The sequence below is a fragment of the Pavona decussata genome, unplaced genomic scaffold (genome assembly GCF_977016875.1).
Source record: "Pavona decussata unplaced genomic scaffold, jaPavDecu1.1 SCAFFOLD_242, whole genome shotgun sequence".
Classification (NCBI taxonomy): Eukaryota; Metazoa; Cnidaria; class Anthozoa; order Scleractinia; family Agariciidae; genus Pavona; species Pavona decussata.
In genome coordinates this window covers 99,079-118,067 of record NW_028145647.1, presented here as the reverse complement: position 1 = coordinate 118,067, position 18,989 = coordinate 99,079, and the positions used below count along the sequence as shown (strand labels likewise).

At 43.2% G+C, this 18,989-nt stretch overlaps 3 protein-coding genes across 4 annotated transcripts; 2 read left to right on the top strand and 1 right to left on the bottom strand.

Moving 5' to 3' along the window:
- Positions 1-226: 226 nt before the first annotated feature.
- On the top strand, positions 227-6,920 carry LOC146457482 (uncharacterized). Of its 2 annotated transcripts, XM_085091896.1 has the most exons (3): positions 227-471; positions 643-5,747; positions 5,778-6,920. In XM_085091896.1, exons 2-3 carry the CDS (start codon positions 775-777, stop codon positions 6,385-6,387), a joined length of 5,583 nt encoding a protein of 1,860 aa, XP_084948022.1. In that variant the 5' UTR covers positions 227-471; positions 643-774; the 3' UTR covers positions 6,388-6,920. The 2 variants fall into 2 exon arrangements, with proteins under 2 accessions (XP_084948022.1, XP_084948021.1); XM_085091895.1 differs by having other exon boundaries at positions 228-471; positions 643-6,920.
- A 1,304-nt stretch (positions 6,921-8,224) lies between these two features.
- On the top strand, positions 8,225-11,386 carry LOC146457481 (uncharacterized). Its single transcript, XM_085091886.1, has 2 exons — positions 8,225-11,096; positions 11,252-11,386. Exon 1 carries the CDS (start codon positions 8,270-8,272, stop codon positions 9,212-9,214), a length of 945 nt encoding a protein of 314 aa, XP_084948012.1. The 5' UTR covers positions 8,225-8,269; the 3' UTR covers positions 9,215-11,096; positions 11,252-11,386.
- On the bottom strand, positions 11,257-15,943 carry LOC146457480 (uncharacterized). The gene has a single exon (XM_085091885.1). It carries the CDS (start codon positions 14,362-14,364, stop codon positions 12,664-12,666), a length of 1,701 nt encoding a protein of 566 aa, XP_084948011.1. The 5' UTR covers positions 14,365-15,943; the 3' UTR covers positions 11,257-12,663.
- Between the last annotated feature and the right edge of the window lie 3,046 nt (positions 15,944-18,989).

Below are 18,989 nucleotides of genomic sequence, written 5' to 3'. Positions count from 1 at the left end.
ACAAATACTTAAGCGCGAATTGAATCAGTTTGCACGCTCAGTTCTGGTTTGAGTTTGAGTATGAATAGCATCTCATGAATGAGGCAATCAAATTTGTTGGTGCATTTCGCAAGCATGTGCTCACTCGAGGTTAATGTGTTATCGAAAGGTTCAATCGCCATTAGGTAGCGCTGCCACAACGAATAATGAATCGAATAATGTAATTAGTAAGTGTTATAAATGACGTTGGACTTTATTTTGTTAATTTGATTTGAACATTGATTATTAACTGATTATTACCACAAATACGAAGGCACTTCCGATCAAGGACACGTGTTTTAGATCACATTTCATTTGACACTAAGTAACCTTTTGTTCATTGTCCATTATTTTGAGTTCGACACGCGGTCAGCATATACACGTACACGGACAGTGTAGACCATTTATTTCGTCTTGTGTTTTTTATTTGCCGCACGAGGATCTACCCTTCAGGTACTAAGACATCATTTCAATTTGTATTTTCCTTCATTTAAATGTAGTTTCTTCCCTTGTTGTTGTAATTTCACGTTTTCTGACTCTTGAGCAATTTTTGTAACGCCTCAAATATGATCGGAATGTTGCCAGAAATCGTCTCAAATCTTGGTTCATGTATTTTGGTTTCAGAATTAAAAATATTAATAGGAAATCCTTGTGCTGGCTCATCATTCGAGATTGTTCATACCAAAACTTCTGAAGGACAGTGGAAACGTTTTCCTTGGTATGATTAATCTGGGATAGTCCACTGACGGCTTGGACATGACAGACAAGCACAATTCCGACATTCCAGGATCGGCAGGCGGTGAAGAAATTCAGCCACAAAATGCTATCAAGTCCAAAAGAAAGTCGGCCCGTCGACGAATTACGCTATCGATCAAGCGCATCCGTGAGATAATTTCAAAAGGCAAGCCAGCTGAAGACAAACGACGTTTGGAGAAGGAGGTGAAACAGCTTCGGGACGATTTCGAAACCGCGCGAAATCTACATGGGCAGCTATACGAGTTCATGGACGAAGAGGAGTTTGATGGTTTGGATCAATGGGAGCACGAATTAACCGACGACGTATTTTCGATCGAGGAAGAAGTTGAAAATGCCCTTGCTTCCAAGAGTAAGGCGACTCAAGAAAATCCTGTTATCGATTTAACGGCCAAGGGTCATCAGAGTAACGAAGCCGACAATTTAACCGGAAGTTCAAAGAATCAAGGTAACGCAAGCGACAATTTGGTTGAAGGTTCCAACCATCAGGATCAAGCCACTAATGGTTTAACGGGAGGCTCGGATCATCAAGCTAAAGCAGGCGATAGCGTAGCCGGAGGCTCTGATCACGAAAACAATGTCAGCGATAACTTAGCTCCTACTGGTAATGGTGTTGAAGTACATGTACAAGAGGAAAACACAAATGGTCACGCAAGTAAAGTGACAAAGTCGGGAGGTAACGACTTGACCTCGCAAGTTCGCAGTCCAATCACAACACCAGCCAAGAATCCAGGCAAGAGTGTTTCGTTCGATGCGTGGATAGACGATCTGGTGGAGTTTCAAGAGACCGTATTACCAGCCGCCGTAACTACTAACCTCACCATCGCGGAGGCTCTTTTGAAGCTGGAAGCTAACAAAGACATCCCGTCAATCACGATCCCGGACTTCGATGGAGATCCCCTATCGTACACCGATTTCGTGGACCACTTCAAGATCCACATTCACGACAAGACGCATCTTACTGACGATGCACGAATGATCCAGTTGCGCATGCGCATCAAGGGCGAAGCTGAACGAGCACTAACGGGTCTCGGTTCAAAGGGCACCATGTATGCAACAGCCCTAAAGTCCTTGAAGGAACAGTTTGGTCAGCCCAGTGTCATTGCCAGAGCGGTAGTCAACAAGCTTACCAAGGGAGTGAAAATAACAAGAAGCAACAGGCAAGCTCTGCGGGAATTTTCTCTAGACATTACGAACTGTTTGGCCATTATGCATCGCCTCGATTATTACGCAGACATCAACGCCAATGAGAACTTAAGAAGAATGATCATGCGCTTACCAGAAAATCTAGTTGAGAAGTGGAAGGGTGTAGTGGCAGACTTAAGAGAGAAAGGCGAAGTTCCGAGCTTGCACCATATCGGCACATTTGTAAGAAAGCGCGTCAGGGCAGAGTTCGACCCAGATTTCGGTGATATCCAAGATGAGATGAGGAGCCAGAGGAGCGAGTCCAGTGGAGGCTCCCGAGGAGGAGGACAAACCAAAGGAGGACGTGGAGTGCACTCTACTCAAAGATCCAGACCGCTGAAGTGCCACATTTGCAAGGGTTCGCACGCAGCACCGGAATGTCCTACTCTGACGGATTCAACAGTCAGCGAGCGTTTTGAGTTAGTGACAAAGGCAAAAATGTGCTTCTCATGCCTCGGCAAAGGACACATGATCAGAGAATGTCGGACGAAGAAATTATGTGGGCGTAACGGTTGCCATCACTACCACCATCCCCTGCTCCACACCGACCCTTCTACTGCCAGTGGGGTAGCTTCAGTTTTGGATAAAAACGGTGTCTTGCCTATAGTGAGAGTTCGCTTTAGAGCAGCAAACGGCCGATACAGAGAAGGAAACGTCCTTATTGACAGCGGAGCAGCCACAACGGTGATCAGACAAGACTTCGCCAGAGCCCTTGGGTTACAAGGAAAGCGAGAACGGATAGACTTGGCCGTGGTCGGAGGCGAAAGAATAGAGCAGTCACAAAGCAGAAGAGTTAAGTTCTGGATCTCTCCCTTAGAGTCCAGTGAAGAATTCACTATAGAAGCTCATGAAATCAAGAAAACAATTTTGAGTATTCCGCCCCTGGATCGTCAATGGCTACGTTCCTTTTCTTATCTCAGCGACCTTAACTTTCCTCACAAGGCCGGTCCTGTTGACCTTATCTTAGGAGTCCAATACACCCACTTACATGCCGAGGACGAGACACGTCAAGGATTACCCTTCGAGCCGGTAGCAAAGAAAACCAAGTTAGGATGGCTGGTAATAGGGTCTGACAACCAGAGGAATTCCAGCAGTGTCTGTGCCATCAACTTTGTCCAGCCTCTAAATCTCGAGAAATTTTATGAGTTTGAAACCCTTGGAGTTCAAGCAAGAGACTGTCCTTGTCCAAAGGTGGCCATCTCTCGTCAGGACAAGGAAGCAATTGAGTTGATGGAAAGCTCTTGCAAACTAGAAGACGGCCGTTACACGATTGGTCTTCCCTGGAAGAAAGACAAATCCCTCTTACCCAACAACTACCCGCTTGCAGAAAAGAGGCTACTTTCCCTGGAAAGAAATCTCTTAAAGGATGAAGCAAAGGCAAGAATGTATGACGAGGCGATCATGGAGTACGAGAAAAATGGCTGGGCTCGCCCTTTAACCGAAGATGAAGTTAATGCTAACGATAAGACAGTATACTACCTGCCTCACCACGGAGTCTACCGCCCAGAAAAGAAGAGTACCCCCTTGAGAGTGGTGTTTGATCCAGCATGCCAATATAAAGGTGTTTCCTTGAACTCGTTCCTACACAAGGGTCCCTGCCTCATTGGAAATTTGCTCGGAGTTCTTCTTCGCTTTCGTGAAGAGCCAGTGGGTTTCATCGGAGATATATCGAAAATGTACTTGCAAATTCGCCTACCCGAAGGTGACACGCATGTTCATCGGTATCTGTGGAGAAATTTGGATCAGTCAAAGAAACCTACAACGTACGCCTTACAGAGGGTTACCTTTGGTGACAAACCTTCACCGGACATGGCAAGTTTTGTAATGCTCAAAATGGCAACGGAAAACCAGGAAAACAACCCAAATGCTGCTACCGTCCTCAGTAGAGACAGATATATGGATGATTTAATTCATTCTTGTCCAACACCAAAGAAAGCAGTTGACACAATCAGGGAACTAGACAGGGTACTCGACACCGGAAGTTTCAAGATAAAAGAGTGGCTGTCTTCTTCGAAAGATGTACTCAAGGAACTAACCCATGAGTCTGTGATGGAATCCCGTCGGGAAATTCCCAACGTAAAGAGTAACTCGGACAGTCCTGTCAATCTAGATGGAGAGAAAGGAGTCAAAACGTTAGGCGTGGGATGGGATCCACAAGCCGATGTCCTTAGCTTCGCAGTGAAAGAAACAGAGATTCGGAAATATACGAAACGATCTATCCTGTCAAACATCTGCAGGCTCTATGACCCCCTGGGCCTTGCATCCGCAGTCACCATCAAAGCCAAGATTGCACTACAAAACATTTGGAAATCGAAGGAGTACGACTGGGATGATCCACTCCCCGACGACATGAGCGTGCTGTGGCAAGAGCTCTTCAAAGAAATCCAGTGTCTGAAAGGCGTCACGTTTCCTAGATGTCTACAGCCTGAAAATGTGTCAGGTATGTCTCAGCTACACGTGTTTGCCGACGCAAGCGGACATGCCTATGGAGCAGTAGCCTACCTGTTATGGCCGACAACTGAAGGTCCTGACATTCACCTGATATCTGCAAAGGCAAGGGTCGCGCCTATCAAGCAGCCTACTATTCCTCGACTGGAGCTGATGGCAGCGCTCATTGCTTCAAGACTTGCCAAAACAATTTATGACGAGTTCAAGATCAAACCTTCTTCCGTGACTTTGTGGTCAGACTCAAAGATCGTTCTACATTGGTTGCATTCCGAGTCATCAACCTTAAAGGCCTTTGTTGGAGTCCGTGTCACCGAGATCCAGTCTACCTGGGAACCACGTTTCTGGCGGTTCGTTCCAACAGACCTTAACCCAGCCGACGACCTAAGTCGGGGAATTGCAGTGGAAGATATCCATGGTCGCTGGGAGACAGGACCCGACTTTCTCAAGAAACCACCTGAAGACTGGCCGAAAGATCCCAATCCGCCTGTAGTTGGAGATCCCGAAAGAAAGGCATCCCGGTTTCTTGGTCTTGTCTCCAAGGTCCCAACAATTGTTGATTCAACTAATTACTCTAGTTGGACACGACTTACAAGAGTTACTGCCTACATTTTGCGCTTCATTTACAATGTAAGAGGTGCTTCCAGAAACCCCAGCAACCGTAGGAGTGGACCACTCCAGCCAGCAGAAATCGAGTCTGCAGAAACGTATTGGATCAAGGAAGCTCAAAGCAGCCTGACGAGCTGGGAGACTGATTTCGTCGACTTAGCACCATTTCTTCAAGATGGTATCATCAGAGTCGGTGGGCGTCTACGAAGGTCAAACCTTTCTTATGATGAAGTCCATCCTGTCCTTTTGCCATCCAGTCACCACATCTCGACCTTAATAATGAGAAACGCGCACAAAATGGTTTTCCATGCCGGAAGTGAAAGAACCTTAAGTGAAAGCCGCCGACGATACTGGATTGTTCGTGGAAGAAGATTGGCAAAGAAACTTGTCCGAGACTGTACCACCTGTCGTAAACTGCGTCAACCGCCCCACATGACGTTAATGGCCGACTTACCACCCGAGAGAATGAAGCCGTTCTCACCGCCCTTCTTGGTGACAGGAGTTGATCTCTTTGGTCCTTTCAAATTGAAATACGGAAGAAATAAGTCAATCAAAGCTTGGGGCGCTCTTTTTACGTGTGCAACAGTGAGAGCAGTTCACCTAGAAATTGTTCAAGATTTGTCTACCCAATCCTTTCTTCAAGCACTTCGCCGTTTTGCCTCACATCATGGGTGGCCCAGTACGTTCATATCTGATAACGGCAAGTCTTTTGTCGGAGCCGAAAGAGAGCTAAGGAAGTTGTTTGTAGAAGGAAGGAAGGCCATCAGCGACTTTGCTGTTCTCCACAAGATTCAGTGGAAATTCACTACTCCACACAGCCCTCACCAAGGAGGAATCTACGAAAGTCTCATCAAACAAACAAAGCGATCCTTGCGTGTCGCAATTGGAAGTCAAGTCCTCTCTTGGAACGAGATGTCGACAGTGTTTGCAGAAGTGGAGTCACTTATTAACAGCAGGCCACTTGGTTATTTGTCAAGTGATCCAAACGATCCCCAGCCGCTGACGCCAAATCACCTGCTTCTTGGTCGCGCCTCACCTTGTGTTCCGCAGGGGCCGTTCGCAGAGTCAACGAATCCCAGGAAGCGTTTCGCGTTCGTCCAGAATCTCGCCCAGCAGTTTTGGAGACGCTTTCTTCGGGAATATGTCCCAACACTTATGCGCAGGTCAAAATGGCAAACGAAGGGACGTCAACTCACGGTTGGAGATGTTGTGCTACTTGTTGATTTCACGTCCTCGCGGGGAAAATGGCAACTCGCCCTGGTCAAGGAAGTCTACCCTGGTGTGGATGGTGTTGTCCGAAACGTCCTGGTCAAGACTAAGGATGGCGAATACAAACGGTCTGTGCAAAAATGCTGCATCATCATGGAAGCCGAGTGACCCCTCCCGTTCCTCAGTTCGTCCCCCCGGAGGATTTGTTATAAATGACGTTGGACTTTATTTTGTTAATTTGATTTGAACATTGATTATTAACTGATTATTGCCACAAATACGAAGGCACTTCCGATCAAGGACACGTGTTTTAGATCACATTTCATTTGACACTAAGTAACCTTTTGTTCATTGTCCATTATTTTGAGTTCGACACGCGGTCAGCATATACACGTACACGGACAGTGTAGACCATTTATTTCGTCTTGTGTTTTTTATTTGCCGCACGAGGATCTACCCTTCAGGTACTAAGACATCATTTCAATTTGTATTTTCCTTCATTTAAATGTAGTTTCTTCCCTTGTTGTTGTAATTTCACGTTTTCTGACTCTTGAGCAATTTTTGTAACGCCTCAAATATGATCGGAATGTTGCCAGAAATCGTCTCAAATCTTGGTTCATGTATTTTGGTTTCAGAATTAAAAATATTAATAGGAAATCCTTGTGCTGGCTCATCATTCGAGATTGTTCATACCAGTAAGGATTAAAGCTCATCAGCCATAAAAAAGTAACAACAGAATGTACGCGTTTTGATTGGTTCAAAAACACGTGGGTTCGAATCCCAGTACCTTTTTGCTTGCCGCAAAAGTTAACCGGCCGGAAAGTTAACCGGCCGGTCAACAGTTATATTTTGTTCCATTTTATTATTCCAAACCTTTACTCGTTACAATAATCCATTCAATTATCCAGATAATGGAGAAATTTAGGATTACATTAGCGGCAAAAGGCAAATGGCAAGAGATGACCACGTGACACAAAGAAAGTTATTGTTGTTGTTGTTGTTGTTGTGACCATGTTTCCCCTATATTTGCCGCTCGTTGTTTTCAGTTTCTCAGCCGTAAAATTGAGTTGTTTTGCGTTAGCATCAAAAGGTAGAATTATTTTGCACCAATCTCATCTGTGTACTAATTTTTCATGTCAAGAAAACATAAACGCGAATCTCCCGTTTGCCGTTTGCCGTAGACGCGATTCTTAATCCCTCTGATATCTTCGAAACATTTCATTGAAGCCATACAACAACGACCGAACAACAACAACAAACTTTATTTACCCCAGAGTCTACAAAAAGCATTTACTATGAAGCACACAAATAATATGAGTACTGGCTACCTGAAATGACCTAAGAGTTAAAAATGTCAGGCAGCCAGTTAACACAAAATTCAAATTCTAAAATAAGGATGTTTTCATTTCCGCACAATAATGACTTTAACCTTCTTTGTTTTTTGTACAGCACAATTAAATTAATTATGCACCAGACAGCATTAGTAATTACAGTAAAGGAAATTAACCTCAGTTCACTTAATAAACAGTGAAAAGAAGTAATCCCGACATCCACACCTTATTTTTTAGATATTACAATGATATCGCATAGCATAACTCAGTTTTCTTGAGACGCTACACCATGCGAACCAGCAAAGACACAACCTCGATGCAGCAGTTAAGAAACGTTTCTAAACAGAGAAAAGGGCACATGTTGAATGGAAATGAGGATTTAGAACTTGAAGATTTCTCTCGTCAGAGAAGAATCTTTTTACCTGCCTCCAACAGGCCGCTGACTCCTATCCAGGAACAAACGAGCTCCATCGAAACCGATGAGGACACGCCATTGCTTTCATCTCATGCCTGTTCATCTGTCTTCCACTTCCAGACTGCCCAAACCCACGACGACCCGTCGGCCTGCTACAAACCGAGGCTTGGATACACAGATAAAAGAAATAATCTGCAAGGTCTCCCCGATGATGGTCAACTGAAGACTTTCAACGAAGAAGAAGATTACGATATATTTTGTCTGCAGAAAAGCAACAGATACTCTGGCTGCGCAGTTATGCAGAATGAAATGCGACGAGATCAACCAGACACCGGTAGATGGCGGAAGACAAATGTTCAAGATGGAGATGCCAAGAAAGCGATCAAACAGTAGGGGATATCAGTCACAGTACCAACAGGCTAAAGCAATTGATCGAGGCTATTCACACCAGACACCGCCCCAAGTGTATCCAGGGAGACCATCACAAGCTCAAGCAAAAAGACCCGCTCACTCACACCAACCAAAAAACAATCAACGCGGTTCACTGCGGCAAGCAACTAAAAGAAACAGCAGAAGCTATCCACACCAGAAATCTTCCCCTCAGTTGTATCCATACCAGATGTTTCAAGCTCAAGCAAACAGTCGCAGATATTCACACCACCGGCCAGAATGCACTCAAGCCGGCCCACGCCACCAAGCTCAAGGAAATGGTTTACGCTATTCACACCAGTTAGCAGACACTGAAGGCTCTTCAAACACGGTCCATGCCGAAAATAACCAAAGTTTTTCATACCATCAAGTGAAAGGAAGAAGTCCAGGTTCTTCACGCCACTCAGTGAACACTCAGGATTGTTCATTTTACCAAGTTCAAGCAGACAGTCGATGTAGGCGACTGGACACTCAAGGCCGTCAACACCGCCAAGCTGAGGACAGACAGGAAACGCAAATTAACAGTATGTACGTTAATATGCCGCAGAGCCTTCCTGCTTCACAACGTCAAACAAGAGAGCCAAGGTCGTCAGCCATACAGCATTTTCCCAGAAGAAAAATGGCCGTGTCAGTGTTTCCTAACCAACTGAACGACACTCAGGAACATCCGCCTCCCTCGTTAGCTGTTCGCCGACATGGCCGACAGGATTTTTATCGAACAAGAAGTCAACATGGAGGGAGACGAATTGGAGTTTGCTATGAAACTGATGTCACCAGAGAGAACCGTACATTTGCCCGAGTTGTGGCCAAACGCTTCTGAGGAAATAAGGATCAAGAGGATCGAAGGTTCTGAAGAATGTAATACCCCATCATGATATCATTCTACAGGCGACAGCGTGTAGCATGACATTTTGCAGTCCTTAATAATTCCGAGAAAGAAAGTGATCCTTAAAGTAAAATTCCCAATTCGCAAATTTAAATAAAATCTGGAGCAATTACAGCACAGGGAAAACATTCATCATTCTGGACCAGATTCACGAAGTGCTCCCAAGTTAAGATTTATCCTACAAGTATCGTTTCTCATATAAGTTTATTGAACTCAGTAGTGTGAGGTCCGTACAATATTGGTCGAGTTCTTTTGTTTCGCAAGTTTACGAGCTAAGACTTGTACTGTGGGCCCCAAAATTATGTCACGCACAAAATATGTGGCACTCTTGCACACCTTTTCGCCTGTTTCCTACATGTAAATCCGCTCTTGTAGGTGCGGTTTTACGTAATGTAAAATTTATTTTAGTCTCTTATGTAGGTATATATACAGGTCACTTAATATGTTGTATTGTAAAACTCCCTGATGAAGTGTGCGTTAGTCACACGAAACGCGTAGGAGAAAATAGACGTTTTACAACTCTAAGAGTTCGCAGACGTGCTGCTCACTAGTTTAATCTTAAAAAAAAAACTCCTGTCAGACTAACAACGACAGCTTCGTGAATCTAGCCCAAGCAGAGTATTTCAGTGAAGCTTTTATTTGTCTCTTCTTTCTCGTACGTTTCACGTTTTGGCCTGCGTAGATGGAGGGATGTTGGGCGAAGGCAAAAGTTGGGCGAACGAGCTATCCTCGGAGACCCAATGGCAGCTAGTCGGGAGGAAGGGATTTTCATATGTAAAAGTTTCTTGTAGTAAACTTTCTCCAATGAAAATCCCTTCCTCCCGACTAGCTGCCCATGGGTCTCCGCCGGAGAATGCGAACGAGCAGGTATCCTTGTGTTTTTCTACGGCGCCCTGTATGGACTTATAGATTTAAATATTAATTTACTTACGGTAAGTCACGGGTGGGGACGTCAAAGCCAAAAATCAAGTCTTACACTAACAACTAACTTTTGTAAAACTACTACTTCAGTTTCAGGTTTCACACTTCGATAGGATTGTTAAGTTGTGGAATTTAATTTACACAGTTGCTCCTCCATCCTTCCCCCCCCCCCCCCCCCCTTGTATTTCATTATTGAAGAGTTTTGTTACCAAATAATGTTTTTCATTATTTTGCTCAGTCTTTGGTGTAGACAATCCTTGTACCTGGTACTCAGTTATGGACTGTTCCTTTCACAGGAACTAATTTTCTTTCCTTGTGCTTTTTTGTTTTAATGGGCGTGGGTATTTTTATATCCTAGAAGACAGTTTTTTTATCTTTGTAAATGGTTTCTTTTACCAATTTTATATAGTTTATGCATATTTCTCGGGGAGCGCCTCGCATGGGTACTTGTGTCCCGTTTCCGCTCTCCCCTTTGGAAAATGTCATATTTTTTCTTATACATATTTCTTTTCTTTATTTTATATTCCTCAATAAATAAACGAAACTATCCTCAGTGGAATGGCGATCTATAAGTTTCTTATGTTTGTATACAGAGTTTAATGTATTGTTTATCACCAAAGGAAACGGTGCAGTTACAAGATCAAACTCGACAAGAGCAAAAGAAAACCAAAGAACAAGCAGTTTGACGTTACATCAAGGAAAAACAGCTTCCACTCCTTTCTGTACCAAATATTTTTTTACAATGTAAATACGCACTGTGTGCAACATAATAAACAGCACCTCAAGAAAATACTGCTTAGTAGCTTTCATTTGGATGGTCACACTTTAGAATTTCATCCACAGACTCAAAAGTTAGAACCACATTGTATGGCATAATAAACAGCACCACAGGAAAGTACTGCTCAGTCGTTTTCATTTCAAAGGTCAAACGTTAGAATTTAATCAACTGATTCAAAAGTCAGAACCACCTTGTACAGCATAACAACCAGTCGCCGTGTCGCCACTCGGTTGCTCTTATCTGAAGTCACCCATCAGTAAACAACATCACAGGAAAGTACGGCTCAGTAGCTTTCATTTGAATTGTCACACTTTAGGATATCATTTACAAACTCAAAAGTTAGAACCACCATACACAGCATCATAAACAGCACCACATGCAAGAAAGTACTGCTCTGTAGCTTTCATTAGAATGGTCACACTTTAGGATTTCAAAATTACTGCTCAGTATCTTTCATTTGAATGGTCACACTTTAGGATTTCAATCACAAGGATGGGCTGAAACTTAAGAACCATGCTACAGCTTTGAATCATTATGGTTGAAGAGGAAATTCAAATGCTTGCAACTTCTGTGTTACGGTTGAATTTAGTAAAGACGACTGATACAAACAATTGTTTCCACCTAATTTATTACTGCATTAAATCATCTTAATATGACAGTTTTCAAACAGTGGTTCAATTAATCGTATATATAACGTTCTCTTGCCTTCTTGTCTAATATAAAGTTACTAACATAAAGGTTCCTTGACACGGGCGGTTCAGTTTTGAGTCGATTTTAGCCAAAACAGGCGAGGGGATCATTAAAGGTCCCTCAAGGCAGCCGCTATACTGACAGCGCATGCGCTCTGCTCTCATGGCTCATCGTGGCAAAATTTGTCGGTATTTCACTAATTAGCAAAGGTTGGTTTGATTAGAATCATTGAAATGGGCGCCAATAAAATCGCATCCCAAATCACCTAGAGAAGTAAAGACGTTTCCTTAAAGAAATTCTTTTATATCTGCTATCGTCTTGTAATCAAAGTCAGTTGGTGTGACAAACAAACTTCAGAAACAATTGTTTTTATTTTTGTTTGTATGGTTGTTTTTTGGGGGGAGGGTGGGGGCTTACTTTCTTGGAGCTGCCTATAATCGGAGGGAATTTTACGTCTTGAAAAAGATATCTTTTACTACCTTAAATGGGTTAGAAAGAGGATTCTGAACAAAACAGTATCAAACCAACTTTACACTGAGTCACGTTCATTTTGGAAAGAGAAGATGTGGGTGAAAAAGAACCCATTCCCCATGTCAAACCCCATTCCCTTACGTCAACAATGATCCGTCCTAAATCATTTTAATGCTTAATGCTGTATTGGACTAAATATATTGATTTAAAGAATCGTTAATGTAGTCTGTTGTGTTTTGAGCAGTGGAACCATGCCACTTTCAAGAGACGGTCGCTTATAAGAGGCTAAAAATGCAATGTTTGTCTGAAGCCGGAACCACAGCAATTCTGTCCACCAACGGGTACATAGTGCCTTTCAAAAGAGGTTCAATTCATCTAAAAGTAACTTGGACGAATTACCATTGACATTGAGCATCTATCAGAAATTGATTCTCTGTTTAGGTTTCTCTTTCTTTCAGTGAGTCTTCATTTGGAGAAGTCTTCTTCTTGAGGACGAGCATCTTTGGAGATTTGTCCTGTAAATTTATTCCGTTTCTGTCTTTTCCTCTCTTAACGCAACAAGCGGAGAAATGGACATGAACTGAATCCATTGATCATCTTTGGAAGACACAACCAGGGTTCCATCGGAGAAAAGCGCAATATCCGTGGGGCGTCCATCAATGGGGAATGCCCCAAGGAATGTTCCGTCGGGTTTGTAGGTCTGTATGGAACTGGAGCCCCAATCACACACCAAAAACGTTTCCTCGCTGGGGTCGAAAACCATTCCTGTCGGCAAAACAAGATGTCCATCGCCATTGCTTTCGTCATCCTTCCTCCCGAAATGTCGAAGAAATTCACCGTCTTCATTGTACACCATAACGCAACCTTTTTCCATGTCCGTCACATAGTAGTGTTTGTCGTGGTAAAGAGCTTTGAATGGGAACAACAACTCTCCTTCTCCTGAAAACCCAAATTTCAAATCGGGTTTTCCGAAAGGCGCTTCCGAATGCACGACTATACATGCTCGGTACTGCTTCGCCAAAGGCTCGCAAGTGAGCAGCAGTCGGTCCGAGGGATCAGTAGTGACAAAGCAGTACTTGACTCCCCATTGTGAACTGCTTCTGTAACTCACTTTAAACGTTCCTTCTTTTGGATTGATGACATGCACGTCTCGAGCGCCATTCACAGCTATTAGGTCTTTCTTGTCCTTGGAAAACGCGACACCTGAAAACATCATGGCTGGCTGGGAAGAATTTACTGGTACTGTAAATCTCTTCAAGAAATCACCATTTCTGTTCAACAGCAGAATGTTATTGTTTTCCGGATCAGCCACCGCGACATGCTTATCTCCATCCGTGGCGATACTCAAAGGAGAAAACGTCTCAAACCCAAAGTTGGAAGAAGTAATTTTGCGAAGGGTATTGAGTGATACCCTCATCACCCGCAATGGTGTACAGAGTCCGACTTTCACTCCGCTCTGGTCGCTCATGGTCAAGTTCCCAATGCCATGATCTGCAATCTTTTGCAGCATCTCTTTGTTCGCGTCAAAACTCACAGTGAATGAATCTAGCTCGTTAATTTCTTTGTGTACGTTTTCTTCGGGCATATCGCGAGCGAGCGATGCCAAAAGGTTTTTTACCTTGGAAATCTCAGCATCGTCGCCTTGGTCGTGAACGTTCAAAGAAATATCTACTTGATCTTGAACTTTCCGACTAAAAGATTCCAACTTGGTTTGAACGCGTCTGAAAACTTCGTTTTGTTGAGAAATAAAGTCTTGAAGTTTATCTGTCAACTCCACCTCGCTCTTTCTTATCGTTTTAACGATAGCATCCGCCGTTCTGTGAATTTCCTCTCTTAATAGCTCTCCGTGTTCCAGTTTTCGCTCTCGGCACATCTTCAGTTCCTTCACAAGTTCCTCTAAAACCTCTACTTTGGTAACGCACGCTTGAATGCCCTTAGAAAGCTTCTCTCGTTCCTTCTGCGGCTCAGTCTGCTGTAGCAATTTAACCAAAAACACGTTCGTTTGTAAATTGTCGATGTCTTCTTCCCTAATGAACGACCGTTGTCGACACGTCGGGCACTGTAAGAAAGCCGGCTTCGCTCGCATTATAATGTTTTCAAGACATTGTCTGCAAACGTTGTGATTACACGTCGGGAGAACTTTAGGATCTTGAAACTCTTCCAGGCAAACCGGGCAGCAATAATCGTAGAAATCCGTATCAAGATGCTCTTGCGAAGTCGCCATTTTGATTCACGGCTGATTCACTGAAACCACTCAATGCGAAACTGTCAGTTTCCAATGAACAAACGGTATGCTCGCCACAAAAAAATTGATTTACATTTGATAAAAGCTACGTTATGATAATCTGTACAATATGGTTTTCACGGATTTGCATATTATTGACGAGAACAGGTTGCGCGTAGCGAATTGAATGAATTGGTTGAGATCAACTGAAAAGACCAAGAGAAGAGTGTACAATCCACTAACATTTCTAAATAACAATTCATCCATCAATCCTTAGAAAACAATATAATTGTACTCTTAAAATGAATATTCTGTATACAGCTTTGAGTTGAAAAAAATTGATTTATTTATTCAGTTGCTATAACAGCCGGGAGCGAAACGAAACGATAGTTTACACAAAATAATATTCTGAAGAGCATGAATTTTTATATTACATGGAACTATAAATTATCTTATTCGGAGCAATCAACTGAAGTCAAACCATTTTCTCTTCTATTCAGTATTCGTCTACAAGTTTTTTTTCATTAAATCTCGAAGTGTCTCTTAATGTCCACTATAATGAGCATTGGACAATACTATCGAATTTCATACTTCATTTGTGTTCCGGGCAGATTTGTGATAAGCGCCGAATTTCAATCTCGCTGCCAGGTCTCCTGATTATTTTCAAAAATCGAGTATGAGTCCGATGGACAAGAGATTGCTTGGTAGTATGGGCTTGTTCGTCGTTTGTCTTTCGCGCTTGGTCGCGAAAAACTGCTGCTGTTGTTCCAAAATTTATCTAAATCACCATCGTAATCTGTAGAGTACAGACTGAGTCTCCAAGCGCCATATGTCCTAATAAGCAAACCACTGAAGTGATAAAAGATCGCCTCTCAAACTTGATTTACCCGAGCTAAGATACATGTGATGAGAAAGCACAGTTGATGGAAGAAGCTATCATTTCCGGAATGGACGCAATCATGCCCCTGAAAGTAAAATCGATATCAGCGAACGAGGCGCCATGGATGAATAACTCTATTAAACGCCTTATTCGCCGGCGGCAAAAGGCACTGGCCAACAACAATCTGGTTGAGTACAACCAGCTCCGGAATAAAGTGAACAGAGATCGGAAAGCGTGTCGAGCAAAGTACTATGATGCCAAAGTCAAAGATCTCAAGGCTTGTTAACCTGCCCAGTGGTGGAAGGAAATCAAACAGCTAAGTGGTTTTTCTAAGGTCGAGCGCGCGAGCCCCATCGCAGATCTTCAACATCTTGCCGATGAAGGGGAAGATCCTAAACACTTGGCCAATGTTATTAACGACGCTTTTTTGTCACCAATGACCGCCTTCACTCCTCTAGCCACGCCTGACGCACACGCGCACGCGTATACATGCCAACAAGATGCTCCCTGTCCTATATCTGAGTTTTCAGTCTTTAAGAAACTATCGGCGCTTAATACGAACAAAGCATCCGGACCTGATGGAATCCCCTCGTGGGTATTAAAAGAAAACGCTGACTTATTGGCTGCACCAGTGGCAGACATTTTGAACTCTTCCTTTTTGGAGCGTCGCCTTCCAACTTCGTGGAAGAAAGCGGACATTACACCCCTCCCGAAGACTTCGCCTGTTAGCGATGTGAACAAACACCTGAGACCCATTTCTTTCACCCCAATTCTTTCTAAAGTTGGGGAAGAGTTTGTTGTTGACGGCTACATCAAGCCTGCCGTCCTTGCGAAGATTGACCAGAACCAATACGGGACTGTCCCGAACTCCAACACTGTACATGCCCTAATCAGCATGCTCCACAACTGGTATAAGGATACCGACAGCAACGGTTCTAAAGTGCGCGTGGTGCTCTTCGACTTTAAGAAAGCTTTCGATCTTATCGACAACACCATTCTCATGGCTAAGCTTATGGATTATGAGCTCCCACCTTGGGTGCTGGACTGGATTGCAGATTTTCTTACTGACAGGAAGCAACGAGTAAAACTCGCCCACGATTGCTACTCGGATTGGGGTCCTGTCAGGGCTGGTGTACCGCAGGGGACCAAACTGGGGCCCTGGCTTTTCCTGGTCATGATAAACGACATCAATGTCAATGGCGTCAACCTTTGGAAGTACGTCGATGATACATCGATGGCCGAGACAGTACACAAGGGCCAACAAAGTGGAATACAAGCTGCTGTAGACGACCTAGTTAGGCAAGCCGAAATAGATAAGTTCCAATTGAATGAGAACAAGTGTAAAGAGTTGCAGATAAGTTTCTCAAAGTCTGTAGATCCCTTCGAAGCAGTTACTATTAACAGCAAACCAATAGAGGTTGTAACTAGCGTGAAACTTCTTGGTCTACAATTTCAAACAATCTAAAGTGGAACGCTCATATAGAGAATGTTATCAAAAAAGGAGCCTCTAGGCTTTATCTGTTAAGGCAACTTAAGCGTGTCAAAGGAGATCCTGCGCAGCTACTTTGTTTCTATACTACGTGTATCCGGCCCGTGTCTGAATATGCTTGCCAAGTTTTCCACAATGGTCTGCCTGAGTATCTCTCTGACGAGCTAGAGAAAATTCAGCGCCGTGCACTTAGAATTATTTTCCCAGACTTAGGCTACCAAGAGGCTCTTAAAGAGTGCAACATTACCACCCTCCATCAACGGCGCCAATGGCTGACGGAGAGACTATTCAATGAGATTAAGGACAACAGCCTCCCCAAATTACATGGCCTTTTGCCGCCACGTAATCTTAGTACCGTAGCTTTAAGGAGAAAGCGCGCTTTTAACGTACCTATTTGTAGAACAAATAGATTTAAGAATAGTTTTATCATGCATAACGCGGCTATTTTCTAACGTTTTTATCGTATATCCGCGGCTATTTTTTATATTTTACGACGTAGTATCTTTGTTCCTTTGTTTTTTATTGTCACTTATACTGTTATTTATTTATTTATAATAGTTTTTTTTATCTTATCGCGTATTTTAGCATTATATATTGTACAGTCCGTAATAGTCCAGTTATCTTGTGGTTTGAAGTCAAACTAATTGCAACAGAATTTCTGTCACTGCCAAATGATAGATAGTAGTCAACTTACTAACATACTGAAAGTTCCCCAAAATTCGTGTGGTGGAACGTGCTTAAATTAAGCATTATAATATTTCGAGCATGTACCACAGGGTACCCACGCCGCGGAAGATATTTTTTTATTAATAAGTTAACTTTAATTACAAGAAAGGATAAAATATTGTTACTAGCTAACGCAAATGTGTTTTTTCTATTACTTGCATAGCACGTTTGGTGAATTTGATGAAGACTGTGCAACATTTCAAGCATCTAGCGATGTTTGGCATAGCAGGCACAGGGTGTGTTCCACAATTCAACAGGTCAAAAAAAGAAACATAATAATATATATCATTTTCTTGGCTTATCTGGTAACCTGTACGTAATTATCTAGTTAAACTGATCAAACTGGATATTTGGGGGATTCCAGTGGGAATGGGAATGGGGCGGGGGGGAACTAATCTACCCGTTTGTCACATATTCAGGAGGGATATTGGTGTGATTTTCATTCATCGTTAATGCTGAGGTCTGGTGAGGCGGAAGTCGTGCAACTCTGTCCTCTACAAGTACCACGTGCAGCCGAGCAATCCAGTCCATGTCTTCTGCACCTTACAATCTCTAACAAAGACGTGTGAGCTGCTGCTAGGGCAGTGCTTACGGGTAGGAGACTTCCATCTACTAGTTTCCAACCCCAGTCTTGTGGCTTTAGCGTAACACCTCTCCACTGCTGTACCTGGTGGTAAACCCTGAGGTTGTGGTAGACCGTGGCTGCAGAAGTCGGAGCGGGAGACATCCGGGATGTACAAACGAGGACCCTGTTGTGATCGTCTGTCGGAATCTCGAATATCGTAATGAATCCAGACTTTCGTCAGACCGGCCGTTGTATAGACAAACAATGGCTTTCTCTCAAACTGCAATAATATCAATCTTTGTTGAATCTTCATTATTAAAAACCTCATCTTGCTCCTGAAATTCTAAATCCTTCATAATCTTCTTAAGTGCCAAACCTTTGCCAATGCCATGTATTCATGCCGGACGTTGTACCACACATCCTAGAACTGCGTGAACAAACATATTTCCGCAAGTTTCTGGTCCCAGTCTCTTTCATCTGTCTCTAAATCTTTTGCGTCGTTGACCTTTGCTTTGGCTGAGGAATGAAAAACAGATCACGAGCGCTTGTATCAGCATGATACAAAGCAAAACTACAAGGTCTGTGTCATCTCCTACAAGGACTGTTGTGACCTAGTTAGGCAAGCCGAAATAGATAAGTTCCAATTGAATGAGAACAAGTGTAAAGAGTTGCAGATAAGTTTCTCAAAGTCTGTAGATCCCTTCGAAGCAGTTACTATTAACAGCAAACAATAGAGGTTGTAACTAGCGTGAAACTTCTTGGTCTCACAATTTCAAACAATCTAAAGTGGAACGCTCATATAGAGAATGTTATCAAAAAAGGAGCCTCTAGGCTTTATCTGTTAAGGCAACTTAAGCGTGTCAAAGGAGATCCTGCGCAGCTACTTTGTTTCTATACTACGTGTATCCGGCCCGTGTCTGAATATGCTTGCCAAGTTTTCCACAATGGTCTGCCTGAGTATCTCT